We start from the raw sequence: 14,780 nt of genomic DNA, 5'->3' as shown, positions 1-14,780 counted from the left end.
TGAAAACTAAAAGAAAAAACACAAGCAACCCTGTCTGCTCGTGTTGGGAGAGTCCCAGGTTTGGAAGAAAGAAGAAACTCCCTCACAGAATGTCTGGGAAAAAGAAAGACTTCAACGTAATGGGGGAGAGGAAGGGAAGGTCCGATCCGCCGTTTAAAGTGGGGTTGTAAAACATAAAATGAGGCAGACCCAAAGACCACAAAAAAGCACACACACAGGCTTAAAACAACAGACGTTGTGAGTTTAATTAAAACACAGGCCGACCGGCGTCCCGCCTCCACACAGCAGGGGATGGGGGGTTAGGGGGGGTTTGACATCAGAGAGAGAGCGCGCAAGAGAAAGAGACTAACGATTGTGAGGTAGAAGGTTTTGATCCATGTGGCAGAGGAACAGAAAACAGAGGAAGACGGGGAAATGTTAGCCCTGCTGTGTTAGCGCTGGAATGCTTGAGTTGGGAAAAGGAAACTCAAGTTGGGTGCATCCTCCACTAGGCAACGCTGCTTAACCCCAATAAAACAACGCCACCGGCGGCCTGCATCTCCACGGCAACGCTTGAAAGCCATTCACCGGTTGTTCCAAGGCCGTAAAAACGTACAAAAAAAAATGAGTCACAGAAACACACCAAAAAGGTTATAACTATGAAACAAGCGGGAATACACCTCATGTTTGATTGCCTGTTGAAGAAGTCAGATCGCATTAGTGTCTTTTCTACGCATGTTTTCTCCTTCCTCGTCCACTTGATTTACTGCCCCCGGCCGTGCTGCTGGGTGTGAGGGGCTTCCAGTCGTGGGGGACAAAGGAAAGCAGTTCCCATCCGACATGGACACCCCAACTAACTCAGACACCAGCCAGCTCCATCACACTTTAACTGCGGACGCCATTGTGCTCACACACACCAGGGTAATTTTACAGACAAGCCCACACACACACACTGTCTGGTGAATTTGTGGTTTGTGACGCAGAGCTTCTTTAAACCAAAAGAGTTCTGTGTTTCCAGTCTGGGTAACGCTGCACCAGTATACACAGGTGCATTCGAATCGGCCGGAAGAGCTACACAAAAGGAAGACAACTGACCAATGGGAAGAGCGGAACTATTGTGTCTATTGTGCAGTTTTATATAGTGGCCAGATTGTTTATCCATCAGCTGCCGATGGGAATGCAGGCATCTGAAACTGGCCTTTCACACGTCGAGTTTTCCTTGGATGAACTGCAAAGAACAAGAAAACACACAACTTCACTTCAGCAACTGATCCGGGGCCTGCATGTATCTGGCGGTCCAGGTCTACATTCGACCGGCTCTGTGTGCAACTGATCCGGGGCCCGTCTGTATCTGGCTGTCCAGTTCTCTACACTTGGACCGGCTCTGTGTGCGCAGCCTTCCGCTCCTCCACCACACAGTTTTCCAGAGAGCTGTGTGGAGCGCAGACCTCTGCATCAGCAACGTGCCCGGGGGCCAGACCGCAAAACGGACACGACCTGTCTACCATGGTCCCTGCCATCCCTCTTCCTCGCTTCGCTCTTCTTCAAACCCTTTCTTCCTCTAACCCTTCACATGACTGATCACTACTGTAATATTCTGCTGCGCTTGGCAACCACGCATGGAAGCCATTTACACACACACACGCACACACTAAACACTGGTTCAAGTTTTATTACAAATGCAGCATTTTTACATGGGAGGAGACATTTCCGAAGGCATTTATGCTGTGGAGACAGTATCTGCAGAGGCTTTGCCAATCACTCATCAAGAAATACTTCTTCACCACAAAACTCGTCCGGAATTGATCCTTTTTCCCCCTGCTTAACCGTCCTCCAGCTTCCCAGCGCTCAGCTTGTACTTCTCGTTTTGCTGTGCGTACTGGAGCTATAGGGCACTAGGAAGAGCAGGGAGGAGTATTTGAACACTGCGCTTTGTGGGACCACCAAAACCAATCAGTGTTAACCATTCACCAGACCTGGGTAGACTCAAGGGCGGCCATTATTATGTACATTCACAGAGCAGCGCCTTGGTCAGAGCCAGTGAGTCACAGGGTTACGGAACCAACTTGAAAGGGGTGGGCTCCCCCTTCTCCCTCCCTCTCCCGTCAGCCTGACCCCCGACCCCTAGCCTTTTTTCTTCTCTTTCCCCCCATTGCTTCCAGTAAGTAAAACGGTCTGAGGCAGACACTAATATGCAAGGAATCTGGAGCGGTCTCAAGCGCTACCTGGAGCACGGAGTCCAGGAATGCAGACAGCCCTCAGCCCCCCTCCGTCCCCCGTCCTCCAGAAGCTGATCTATAAAGGGGGCGCGCCCTGTGCTGGGGCTGTTTGGTACGATCCAGTCTCAACAATGGACCGGTTGTAAAGACCGGTTGTCTAAGCACCTATGTTGTATGGAGGCTGAGAGACGGTGGGGTCAGTGAAGGGACAGGCAGACAGACAGACAGACGGTAGCCTACAGACAGACAGACAGACAGACACTATTTTAAGGACTATATTCCAGACAGCTATTCATATCTATATAATACATGGATGCTCAATCCTTTACTTACTGTGAAAAGACATATTCCAAATTGAATTAAAAAAAAGTTATTTACAGGGAAAAAGTAGGAAAGAATGAATAACAGTGAGAAAGAAAGGATGAAGAGAGGGTGTCCACAACATCTCGTAGAACAGACAGCTGGTCTGACCTCGGCGGGGGTGTGGTCATTATAACTTGCATGTACTGTATTATTATTATTATTATCTTTACCCCGTTTACGCAACCAGCACTCTTCATGGCCCGGGCCCCGGGGCCCTGCTCAGATGTGGAGCACAAAGACCAGAAGTGCGAGCAGCCTCAACATAATGGACGGGCCCTCTCAAAGACACTTTTGATGTTGCGCAGGGAGAGAAGGGGACCATTATAGTATCGCCGTGCACAATTAGGCTAGGCCTAGCGTAAAGACAGCATGCTATAAATAACTTGATTGAACACATGAAAAAGACAATCTCTCTCTCTCTCTCTCTCTCTCTGGTGGTCTGCCATCGCTTTACTGTGACAAGGCAACGTGTTTAATCTGTGCTGCTTATAGTAGCGACTTCTAGTACAGTCTCTCTCCATCCCCCTCCCTGGATGTGGTTTCTGCTGAACACACCAGTAACCACCGGGGGTCAAATGCTGATGTGAGGCAAACATGATGTCCAACAAACATACAGACACATCTGTCTCACAGACACTTTCTCCTGCTGTGGTCTGGTTCAACCGTGACTTGGTGCCTACAATTGGACACAGGCCTCCCAACACACACACACACACACACACACACACACACACACACACACTTAGAGTTTATTTCAATATTTCCCAGCAGTTGACGTGATACGACTTTAAAGTGTCCTTTGACGAAAACAAAAACTAAAATGTGTTTACTCTCATATGGCTCTACTCACAGACCAGGGTTTGTAGAGAGGTCAAATAGTTTGGATTTAATAAAGAAAACAGGTCCTCACTGGAGAACACTAAATATTGCAGATGCACATTTGTTTTTGAGTTTGGAGACCTTTTCCTCCAGGGAGACGATAGACGTCCACACTGACGTTAACATTTGTTCTCTGCATGTTAGATATGTGATATTACCTCACTGTCGGTAGCCAATCAATCAACGTTACCAACACTCACGCTGAGCTTGGCTCAAGCAAAAAAGTAAAATTGATCAATAAACTTTTTATGTTCTTATTTCAGATGACTTCAAAGCCGTATTGCTCCGCTTTGAGGCCAGAGGTAGTCCAAATAAATGCTAAACAGATCTGCGTTGGAACGCTTTTGTTCTGATCTTTTGAGGGCTGAACTGGCGTCTCCTCTCTAGTCATGCTAGCATGATGTGAACTCAGAGAGCCACCTGTGTCTCTCACGTGAAGCTCACATCCAGCACCGTCCTTTGCACAGGTGTTGTGGAGATAGCACGGCTAGTTGACCTGTGTGTGTGTGTGTGTGTGTGTGTGTGTGTGTGTGTGTGTGTGTGTGTGTGTGTGTGTGTGTGTGTGTGTGTGTGTGTGTGTGTGTCCACGTTGTAGGCATGACCTTGGCCGGGCCGTGTTTTTAAACTCCAACCCGAGTAGCGCTGGCTCTCTGGTGTCTCCTCCAGAGTTTAGTCTGAGTTCAGCCCGCTGCAGTTGCCGACACAAACAACTCTGTCGCTCTCTTTTTTCGGGAGAAAAACAGACTGCTGACACGCAGGCACGCCACTGAAGCAGATTATGGTTGGCCCGTTCAGGTCGTTAGGTTGCGGTTCACATAATTGGAAGAGTTGACATTTCTAAGATTCTATGATTTTTTTTTTTCTCGGACTTCAGCAAGACATAGTCCAATGCATGAATGAATGAGGTAGATTTGAGTAGACTTGGGTGTTTACGTCTAGGTCTACAAGTAAGGCAACTATGCTCTTATTCGCAAATCATCATTCCCCACTTTGTTTCAATATAAATAGCATAGCCAGTGATTAAATAAATGGTTTCCTGTCTGGCAGACAATGGCAGTAGTATTTGCCCGACGCCCTGAAAAGCGTTATCCGAGACCTACTTTGAATTATTCCTTACGAGGAGAGATAAGAATACACGGTTAAGTGTGAGCAATAACAAAAGATAGGAGGGCATATCGAAGCGTAAAAACCTATTTGAATATCAAATTCAGATAAGTGTACGTCTATATAGTATGTAATACCTCTGAATGGAATACGGACAGGGTTGCTATTTGAGTGACACAGATAAGACCCCACAAACTACAACGACTTCTTACAACGTGAGCTACGACACTCTGTCCCCACAAGGCCTCTACGATTCACACACAGAAGTCACACACAGTGGTCCTTCTAACTGTTTCCAAGGACTATTGTCATATACAGGCTGACCACAGATACCTGCACCCCAACAACAACCCTCTCAACAATATTCACACAAGACCTTCACTAACAGAAAAACACAGGCAAAACGTTTAACCTCCCCACCAATCAGTCACACTACATCCAGCTGTAACCTAGCGGTGAAATAAACAACTTTCGAATACGAATGGTATTCGTCCAAGGCGGTGCAGTAAATAGGCAGATCTGCGTCCAGAAAGAGGAAGCTTCTTCTCAAAAGACGAATCCAGTCACTTTGTGTCTGTATTTTGTCAACAGTCGTGGCTTTGTTACCGATGGATTAAGGATTTATGCAAGAGAATTGACACAGGCCGGGTGGCTCGCTGCGGTCTAAATATAAAAACAACACAAAACACACCTCCTCCGGCACCTCGACTGGGGGTGTTTTGACTCAATCACACGGCTAATGTTGTGGTCTATCGGGGAGCTTGCGCTAAGCTAACACACCGTGCCTTTGGGAAAACGTGAGTAAATAAATAAACAGAAGACGCGAGACGCTATTACTATTAACCTGATCATTGTCGGGGAATCCTAAGCCTCTGATAATGAGGGAACATGTGTTTTACTAGGAGTGTAACTTCAACAGGTGGTTCACGCCACACGTGTTGGGAACGCTTCTCCGTAAAATCTGCTGAGTCAGATATCGTTTGTTAAATACTAATTCAGGATCGACGTACACGTGCTTCCATACACTTGGGTGGAAGGTAACTCGGTACGCAAAATAGTAATATTCTAAAATAGGGCTAACTGTCTGGTGTGTGATTCTTCACCAGCATCCACCTCTATAAAAACAAAAACGGTGTTGTGGCATTTGCAACTTAAAAGACCTGTAATGCTCATTCTCACTCTTAAACACATTCCTGTAACCGCGAGGGGAGAACAAGAATTGTCTTGTCCCGCGATAGACGGTGCTTTGACTAAGCCTGTGTGCTCATGCACTTTATTGTGCATTGTTGTGAGACAAAGCTGTAAAGTGTACACTCACTGCTATTCCCTGGGCGCGCTCCACACAGCCCGTCATCATACACCCCGTAGCAAATAATAGGCAACATTGTCACGTCTGCACAAAAAAGAAAAGCCACACCGTGACAACCAAGCATACATGCCTTTAGGGATCACACCGACAATGATCCTTTGAACCCGTGTGTGTGTGTGTGTGTGTGTGTGTGTGTGTGTGTGTGTGTGTGTGTGTGTGTGTGTGTGTGTGTGTGTGTGTGTGTGTGTGTGTGTGTGTGTGTGTGTGTGTGTGTGTGTGTGTGTGTGTGTTAGATAATAACGGATGTTGTAACGCTCTCCTGCGCACAACCTCAAACACACACACACAGACAGAAGAGCGGGCCGGTTCAAAAGAAAACAAGAGGATATCCGATGTCCCTAGGACTGGAGCAAAGACTGCACAGGGTCAGGTGGGTGACCTGGCTCAGCGCCCCAGGTGAACCAGGGCTTTCTCCTCCGCTTCAGATCCCAGGAAGGTCATTAGTCAAATCCAGATCTCAGATCAGATCTGGCCCGCTGACCGCAGGATGTCCTGTGGTCTAGCCACTGTTGACGTGTTTGCACAGCAAACACTTAAAACACACAGGAAGATGCCAACTCAGATACCATAGAAAGTGTCTCAGACCCTGAACCCCCCCCTGCCCCCCTCCAGAGCTCCACTACAGTCCCACCCTTGTGGGCCAACCCTTGCTGGGTATCCAATCTATTAGTGATGACACCAGTCCTAAAACTGTATAGAAATAATGCAACACGCTGTGAATAATTAAAAGCTGTGGCTATATGAGAAATGACCCGAACATCAAGCCAAAAGGGCCTAGTGAAGTTGAACAAGACTTTGAATAGCGTGCGTGCGCGCTTGTACGCGTGCGTGTGCGTGCGCGCGAGTGTGTGTGTGTGGGTGCGCATTAGACCAGTTGCCTCCCAGCAGGACCAGAAGGAACCAGTGAGCTCATCCACACACAGCCACCAAGCAATGACCTGCCCGCTTGAAGGACAGCACTGCCTGGCACGCCTGGCTATCACAGAGTGACGCCTCTTCACACACACATTAATGTGCACACACACACACACGGTAAGGCACATGTGCTCAACCAGAATCAAACACACATACCTCATTGTTAGCTCAACAACAAAAGACTCCACAGTGAGTCTGGAGAGCTATAAGATTAGCGTAGCATCCAGACCCCCAACCCATGGTCACAGAGCTGGCTATGACTCACACACACACACACACACACACACACAAATTTGCGTTTGCCATTGCGACCAGGATTGCATCAGAACAGCCGTTCTTGAGTTTGGTTACATTTCTGTGGCATATGCACCTTATTATTAAACAGTGTTCATCGTCATGAATCAAATATCGGTGGAGAATAATCCAGATAATAACCATGGCATCTTAAACTGAGGAACAGATTTATTTTTTTAATCCCACAAAGCTGACTACCGTTCAAATAAACCCCCTTAATGTAGGCTTTGGGGTTTATCTTGCAGTCAAAAAGCAGGGAATGCAATAATTGTCTGTGGGTCGTTGTTTTACCGCCGCACTACAATTACAACAATTTGCATTTTCACCTGGCGGCCATCTTGGCTCTAAACACAGGCTAAGTAGTGGAGCTGAATGCAGAATTCCACATCAAGTGAGATCACCCTGCGAGTGCAGAGCTACCGTGGAGCGTCCTGAGACTAAACAAATCCAAGCAACAAGCACACGCACACAGCCTGAGAAAACCTCCACCCCACACACAAACACACACACTGAAGGACCCTCTCTTTTCATGCAGATCTTTTGTCTACCAGTAATGTCTGGTATGCTGGGATACAGGCTGGGCTCAATGACCTGATTTCTATGGGGCTGACAGCCACTGTGTGTGTGTGTGTGTGTGTGTGTGTGTGTGTGTGTGTGTGTGTGTGTGTGTGTGTGTGTGTGTGTGTGTGTGTGTGTGTGTGTGTGTGTGTGTGTGTGTGTGTGTGTGTGTCATTTGGGTAAGACACAGGACAAAAAAAGAACCTGACAGATATAGCCAATAAGGGGTCAGGAAATGCACAAGCACACGTGTGTGCACTTAGACACACACACACACACACACACACACACACACACACACACACACACACACACACACACACACACACACACACACACACACACACACACACACACACACACACACACACACACAACTATTCTCAGGAGAGGAAAAAGCATTATTGAGGTATAACCCCTTGGCAACTTGTGCTTTTCCGCAGTAAAAGTTTTGAATGAGTTGCCAAAGTCAAAACACAGGATACATGCTTCAAAAGCATCAATAGCATCCCAGGAATACACACCACTAAAAATAAACCCAAGATGAAGTTCTAAGAAGCCCAGTTTCAATGCAGCACACTTGAAGCCAGGTGCCGTACCACAAGACTCACCTTCCCTCACACACTCATCTGTCTTGCTCTGTGTGCGGGTGCGCGTGTGTGTGTTTGTGTGTGAAGTATATACACACGTGTGTATGCATGTGCCTTTGAATGCATACATGCGTACATGTCATTGGGCGGCATGTGGCTCAGGAGGTAGAGCGGGTTGGCTGGTCGCTGTGAGGTTACTAGTTCGATCCCCTAGCTCCTATTAGCTAGGTGTTGAAGTGTCCCTGAGCAAAGCACCCCTACTGCTCCCGACGAGCTGGCGGTTGCCTTTCATGGTGGACACCGTCGTCGTTGTGTGAATGCGTGCATGAATGGCTGAAGGATAGGCAATATTGTAAAGCGCTTTGAGTGGTTAAAAAAGCGCTGTACAAATGCAGTCCATTTACCATTCATTTGTATACGCATGTCTTCCCATGCGTGTGTATGTCTACGTGCACGCATGACCTCGTGATTGCGTGCGCGCCTACCTTGTCTCTGGATGAAGATGCGCAGCAAGGGGTGGGCCATGGACACGGCCTTGCAGAAGTTGTCGTCGTTGTTGATGGGCAGCAGGTCGCCGTGCACGTCGGCGTAGCCGATCATCAGCTCCATGTTGGCGATGCGGTGGATGTGCATGATGAGCCGGGAGAACTCCTCAAACTTCCCCGGCTTCACCCGGTCCACCGAGAACCGCCGAAACTCCGCCCCGTACTGAGGAAGAGGAGGAAGACGTGTGAGGAGGAAGATAGCATGGCTTCGTAAACCCCAGAGCTAGCAAGCTAGCGAGCGAGTTCACTTTGGAAGTACCATGTCCTTACTTTGATACAGTAAGGCTATTATTTTGACCCAGGCTTGCTTTTATTCCGATACAGAAAGACTTTTAATTTCGATACAGGCAGGCTTTTATTCCGATACAGGCAGGCCTTTACTTTGATACAGCAAGCCTTTTATTTTTTGACACAGGTAAGCTTTTATTTTGAAAACCACACTGGAAGTTCCCTGCAGGACATATGCAGATGACTTAACTGGCTGCAATCCTCAGAGACCGGTTTCAACAGAGCCCTAGCGATGGTATCTTCCACTAATTACATAGCGAGCAGGAAGCCGGTCTTCATGAAAAAAAGAACAGAGAGCTAAATTTACATTTCTCAGGAAGCCTGATATCTTATTGAGCAGTATAAAGTAACCGATGTGACAACCCGACGCAGCCACCAGCCAATGACGACAAACAACGATGAACCTGTTGAAAATTACGATTTCCCTCAAAAGCGGTTGCCCAATTTGAAACAGGAAATGGAAAAAAGGGAGTGTGTGGGGGGGGGGGGTGGAACAAAAGGCAGTACAACCCAGGTAGGTGACTAGGCGGTGGTTGTGACGTCGTACAGCGCGTTTACGCAAAACAGGACTCCCAGGTCATCTGGTGTTCGGGTCAGGGACCGCCACACAGGAGGGACCACCAAGAGGTGACCCCCCTCCTCCCCCCTGCCCTCCCTCCCCGAAGAGAGATGGAGTCAACATGGGAGGGGGGGGTTGGCCAAGGCCACGGCCCTCCTGTAATTTGGCGAGTCGCGTTGGCGTGTTTTCTCTACATTATCATTAGAGGGTCACGAAGGAGAGGGGAAAGGAAGGGAAGAAGAAGAAGAAGAAGAAGGAGAAACATATGGCGGTGGGAGGGGAGGGAGCACGGCAGAACGCAGATAGCAGCAGAAGAAGAGCCGGGGGAGAGGAGGAGAGGAGGAGAGAGGCAGAGGAGAGGAGCCTACGCTGTAATTAGCAAAGGACATGGGATCGTGAGTGAACACACGACATTCTGGGGAACTGCATGTGCAGCCTGGTGTAAAGCTGACTCCCACACACACACACACACACACACACACACACACACACACACAGACACGCGCACACAAACAAACACGTACCTGAAAACGTACACACTCGTAAGCGGTGCAAAGACACAAGATATATTTTGAAGGAGACCTTTATAAAGCTGGAGAACTGGTTTCTGCAGCACACTTCACCAGTCGTCTGCACTCGATGGCTAATGTCAAGCAATATGAACATTAGATAACGTAAAGTAGAACAAAGAACAACTCAAAGATGTGTGAGATGTTGTTTGCATGTCTTTTTAAACATAACATAATTCTCGGTGATTGTCGTGAAAGAGGTGCAAACAGTGTGTGACCTTGATGTAAGCTGGAGTGAGAAACTAGTAAAAGGGCTCTTTGGGTTGGGACAAGTCTGAACATGGGGATATTAATCACGGGCCTAACATTTTGAACCCTGAACTAAGAATACACCACATGAACACTGACATCACCGCACCTTCTGGCCAATCGTTTGAGCAGGTCTGAACAAGCTGGATCTAGTCACCTCTGACTAGTGTGTGGAGTGGATGCTAGCTATGTTGTTTTTAGCCAGCACAGCCCTGACTTCTTGTTGATACTGATTTTGTATTCCATTTTAGAAATAAGATAGCCTTGGTTTTTAAATTTCTCCAATGGTTTCAAAACAATATAGTGTGTAAACCAATTCTAAAAGACCCTCTCATACACTCCAGGTCCAACAAGGGCTCTTTTAGTGAAGTAAAATCCACCAAACTATTTGATGAAACTCTTGCAGGGGTATTGTCAATGAGGGACGAGCCCACTGACCACCTCCACTATCACCTCAGGTCGTCCCCCTGCTGATAAGACCTTCAGGAGAGCGAAACCAGCGCAGACAGACCAGGGTCACAGATAGTCAACAAGAAAACCACTGGGTTGGTCCAAATATTGCTAATCACACATTTCCCACAAGAAAACAAAACAAGGCTATCTGGACTAAACCCGACCCCTCTAGCCCTACACTAGTGCTAGAGGCTTCAACAATGAGTTTATTCATAGATTTGTCCACCAACAGAACATTGTTAGAATCCAATTTTGATAATCCATGAATTGTTTAAATAGTTTACCATGTACAAATAACATTTGCAGTTAAATGTTGCAGTTCAATTCAAATATTTGGTTCATGGATGAAAAACAAATGAATAGTTTGGTTTTTCTTGGCTGATTGGCAGATAAGCAAGCACATTTAAGACATCACTTTGGATTCTGGAATCTTGTAATGGAAAGAATTATCGTCCGATTAAAGAGAATTATCATGAATTGCATCATTACCCGACCCTAAATCTGCCCAAGATGACGGCAGCAGCCAACGTTTTAAACATTTTCTCCAGCGTTTGTTTACTACTTACAATATCAACCATTTATCTCAAGCACGTTCACACACTAGTCCACCGGAGTTGTAATGGGATTTCCTCAGCTGTTTCCCGAACCGCTTTGTTTACCACTGAACTATCTAAAGATAAGAGTTTTAACACAGAACAGTGGGGCTTCTCTCAGACTGTGTGTACTCTCTAATAGTACACTTATGTACTTTGAATAGAACAGGGACAAAACAGAAGGGAATGTCATCTGTAATCTCTTTCACAGAGTACCTATTCCTCTTTGTTTTATAGAATAAGGAACATAAACCAATAGTTGAGTCAGGGCGCATACACAAAGTTTGAACAATTAGATTAGGTTGGACTTCTGAAGTGCCTGAGACCCTTTCTATTCTTCGCCCAAGTGAAAAACTGTCAGGGCATTGACATTATCGAGCGGGCAATCAAGACAACAACATCAACCTTTCAAAATGGCTGCCAACTGTAACCCAATCCAATACTCGCATTCCACCAGACACACTTTTGATTCAGTTGGCTGAAATTGGAGCACAGTAGTACGCAGTCGTTTTTCAGTAGTACAACTAGCCATCTCCTCTTCCTCCAGCGATGGGAGCGATGTACGATAAGCCAGGTCCAACTACAAAGAGGATCACTACTGATCTGATCGGTGTATCTATAGATGGAATCACAATGGCCCTGGCAGGTAAATGCAGTGACATCACGGCTCACTCGTAGGTACGCAAATAGAGCCGTGAGTCACTCTGAGAACAATGTGGGAAGGCAAGGACAAGTGATGCCGTGGCTCTCGAGCGAGAGTGACAAAAGCTTGACACCTATGACAAGCATCCACACACACACACACACGGGCACCCGCGCAAATCCTTTCAGCCTGTGAGACACAGTCACAGACCTTGTCAGCCAATCCAGCATCTGTTGTTGAACCTGGACGAGAATACACTTGCTCTAACACCCTCCTTTGCTTCTGAGGCCATTGTGTAGGTGACAAATGTGACCTGTGCCCTCCCATCAGCTGGTGTCAGCACTGACCTGACTTTACCCCTCCATGACACATTTACATTAGTGTTTTATAAAGTTTAAAAACACATAATGGCCGATGAGATACAGGTTTACCTGTCCTCCATTGCAGTTGGAAGAGGCATGCGCTTCAGAAACTTTCAACAACAGGGAAGGTCTCTTGCTCTACTGCCTTGTTATGCAAGACTACGTTCATGTATGCACAAGTCAAAGCCTATCCGTCTTCGATCCGACCGGTAGAAAGAGAGCTAGGCATTAGAAAACAAACACGTCCCTCTCTCTCAACGCTGCCACTGGCTCATTTCAGTCTTCGCCGGCGCTAGGAATAAGGGCAGAGCTGAAGGCTATGCGGAGTGTCCGGGCAGATAATAGGGGAGCCTTCACTTTTGGAAGCAGCGCTCATTCACACCAGCGACGAAACAAATGGACCACAGCCAACTTCAGTGTAAATAGACGTGACCCGCTCCCCCACCCTTCCTCGGCGTTCCCATAGCAGAGTCCTCACAGCATTCTTTCGTCACTACCCCTGCACCATACCCCACCCCACCCACCCAGCCCCTGCCCCGATACCCGGCCACCAAAACTACAACACATTGCATTTGAGTCAATGAGTCACGTCTTGTTTCGCCATTGATTTACACATGAACATGGAGGCATGGTGGGTACCGTGGGAGAGGAGGGGTCCAGGTCCTTTCGCCTTGGGCCATAGATGCATTTTTAAGTGATGACAGTTCTTGTGATGCACCTTCCAGTGGATGTGACACATGGGATGTCTATTTACGTATAATCCTGAGCCTGAATTGTCTTTTGAGACTTAACAGAGCATTGAATCAAGTGAGTAAAGAAAATGCATAATATGAGACTTCATGACTATCCATTATGTTGCATTTTATACTACATTAGGATATAGCGGGATATGAGGGGAAACGGGCACACTATCCTAAAGTTGAAATACTCGCTGACTCACACTGACGTCTGTGAAAAGACGCTTGGTTAGCATTGTATTAATAATTAAGTTAGTGGGATCACTTCAGTGCGATTCAGAAATATTCCCCGTGTGGTATTTCTTCTCCCCATCTATGAACTCCTGGTTATACGCGGTAGGGTGGAAGCCCTCCAAAACATTAGCCGTCGCATCAATAGGTCCACAATCCCAGCGTCCTATAGTGGCTGGTGGGACGGGGACACCGTGGCGCTACTACAATGTGCATCGTAATGTAAAGTAAACACATCTATGCACGCAGTACAAAACGTGCACTCGGTTCCTCACGCGTCCGTTTTGTCCCATTGCATGAGGCACAGGGGATTCTCATCGAGATTTTTTGCAGTTTAATGTACAATCCATATTTCCACTAAGCTGTACCCGAATACTACCGCCCGTTACGGGATGGGATGACCATGTGTTATCATTTCTTTCTGTTCAAAAGCCAGATAGGAATATAATATGTGCGCCGCAGACACTCACCTTGCTTTTAACCTCCACCGCATTACAATCCGCGTATCGCAAAGGTTGCGATTTATGAAAACTCCGATTCATTTTGGTGTGTGATTGTAGCAAAAAAAAAGTTCAGCAGCGTTTCCCCGCAGAGATAAGCCTCGGCTCCAGACTATTGTGAATAAATGCTCCTGTCCCGTCGCCTCGTTGTTGTTCTCGTTCACTTTACCACTTTGTCTCGATCCGCCGCCGATGTTAGGATGATCCACGACGTTTATATGAAAGAACTTGACTGGAAAAAAATAGGCAAACAACTCACCACCTCAGACTTGGGGGAGTGATTTAAGTTTTGAAATGACATCACCCCATTCGTCTACAGCCCTCCTAAAATGTGTCTACGCATGCGGCCCTCCCGCCCGTCAGAGGGCGCACTGGTGTAAAACGCGCAGACGCGCCCATACATTCCCTAGGCCCTAGCTTTTACCTTCTTAATTAATAGTCATTACCTGACTAGGCAGGGTTGTATACAGTCAATAGTTTACCACCTTGTTCAAACATATTTCAATCAAGATTTATTAATAAATAAAAGCTAAACTAAAATTTTGATCAGAGTTCAAATTGAATGAGCGATTGCCTTCATAGGCCTACCAATTAATAAGTTCATCTTTGAAAACCCAGCAGTGCTGTTATAATTACCGAGAAATTCTATCTATAGTAATACTGAAGTAACCTACCATTTCATTGGGTCATTGGCACCACTGAATATGCATTTGAAGGATTGTCTTATGGTATTATGTATTGGCTATATATAGGCCCTATATGTTAGTTTCAGGTAACCCTA

General features: G+C 46.8%; 1 protein-coding gene across 1 annotated transcript in view; it reads right to left on the bottom strand.

Moving 5' to 3' along the window:
- Positions 1–14,260, bottom strand: part of pard6gb (par-6 family cell polarity regulator gamma b) — a 31,154-nt gene extending 16,894 nt beyond the window's left edge. Inside the window, exons 1-2 of the mRNA XM_079749274.1 lie at positions 13,970–14,260; positions 8,756–8,978 (exon numbers count right to left, since the gene is read on the bottom strand). Coding sequence (XP_079605400.1) covers positions 8,756–8,978; positions 13,970–14,041 — 295 coding nt within the window. The 5' untranslated portion in view covers positions 14,042–14,260. The remainder of the gene's footprint in view (positions 1–8,755; positions 8,979–13,969) is intronic.
- Between the last annotated feature and the right edge of the window lie 520 nt (positions 14,261–14,780).

The sequence above is a fragment of the Pollachius pollachius genome, assembly GCF_949987615.1.
Source record: "Pollachius pollachius genome assembly, chromosome: 13".
Taxonomy (NCBI): domain Eukaryota; kingdom Metazoa; phylum Chordata; class Actinopteri; order Gadiformes; family Gadidae; genus Pollachius; species Pollachius pollachius.
This window is presented reverse-complemented; position numbering and strand designations above follow the sequence as displayed.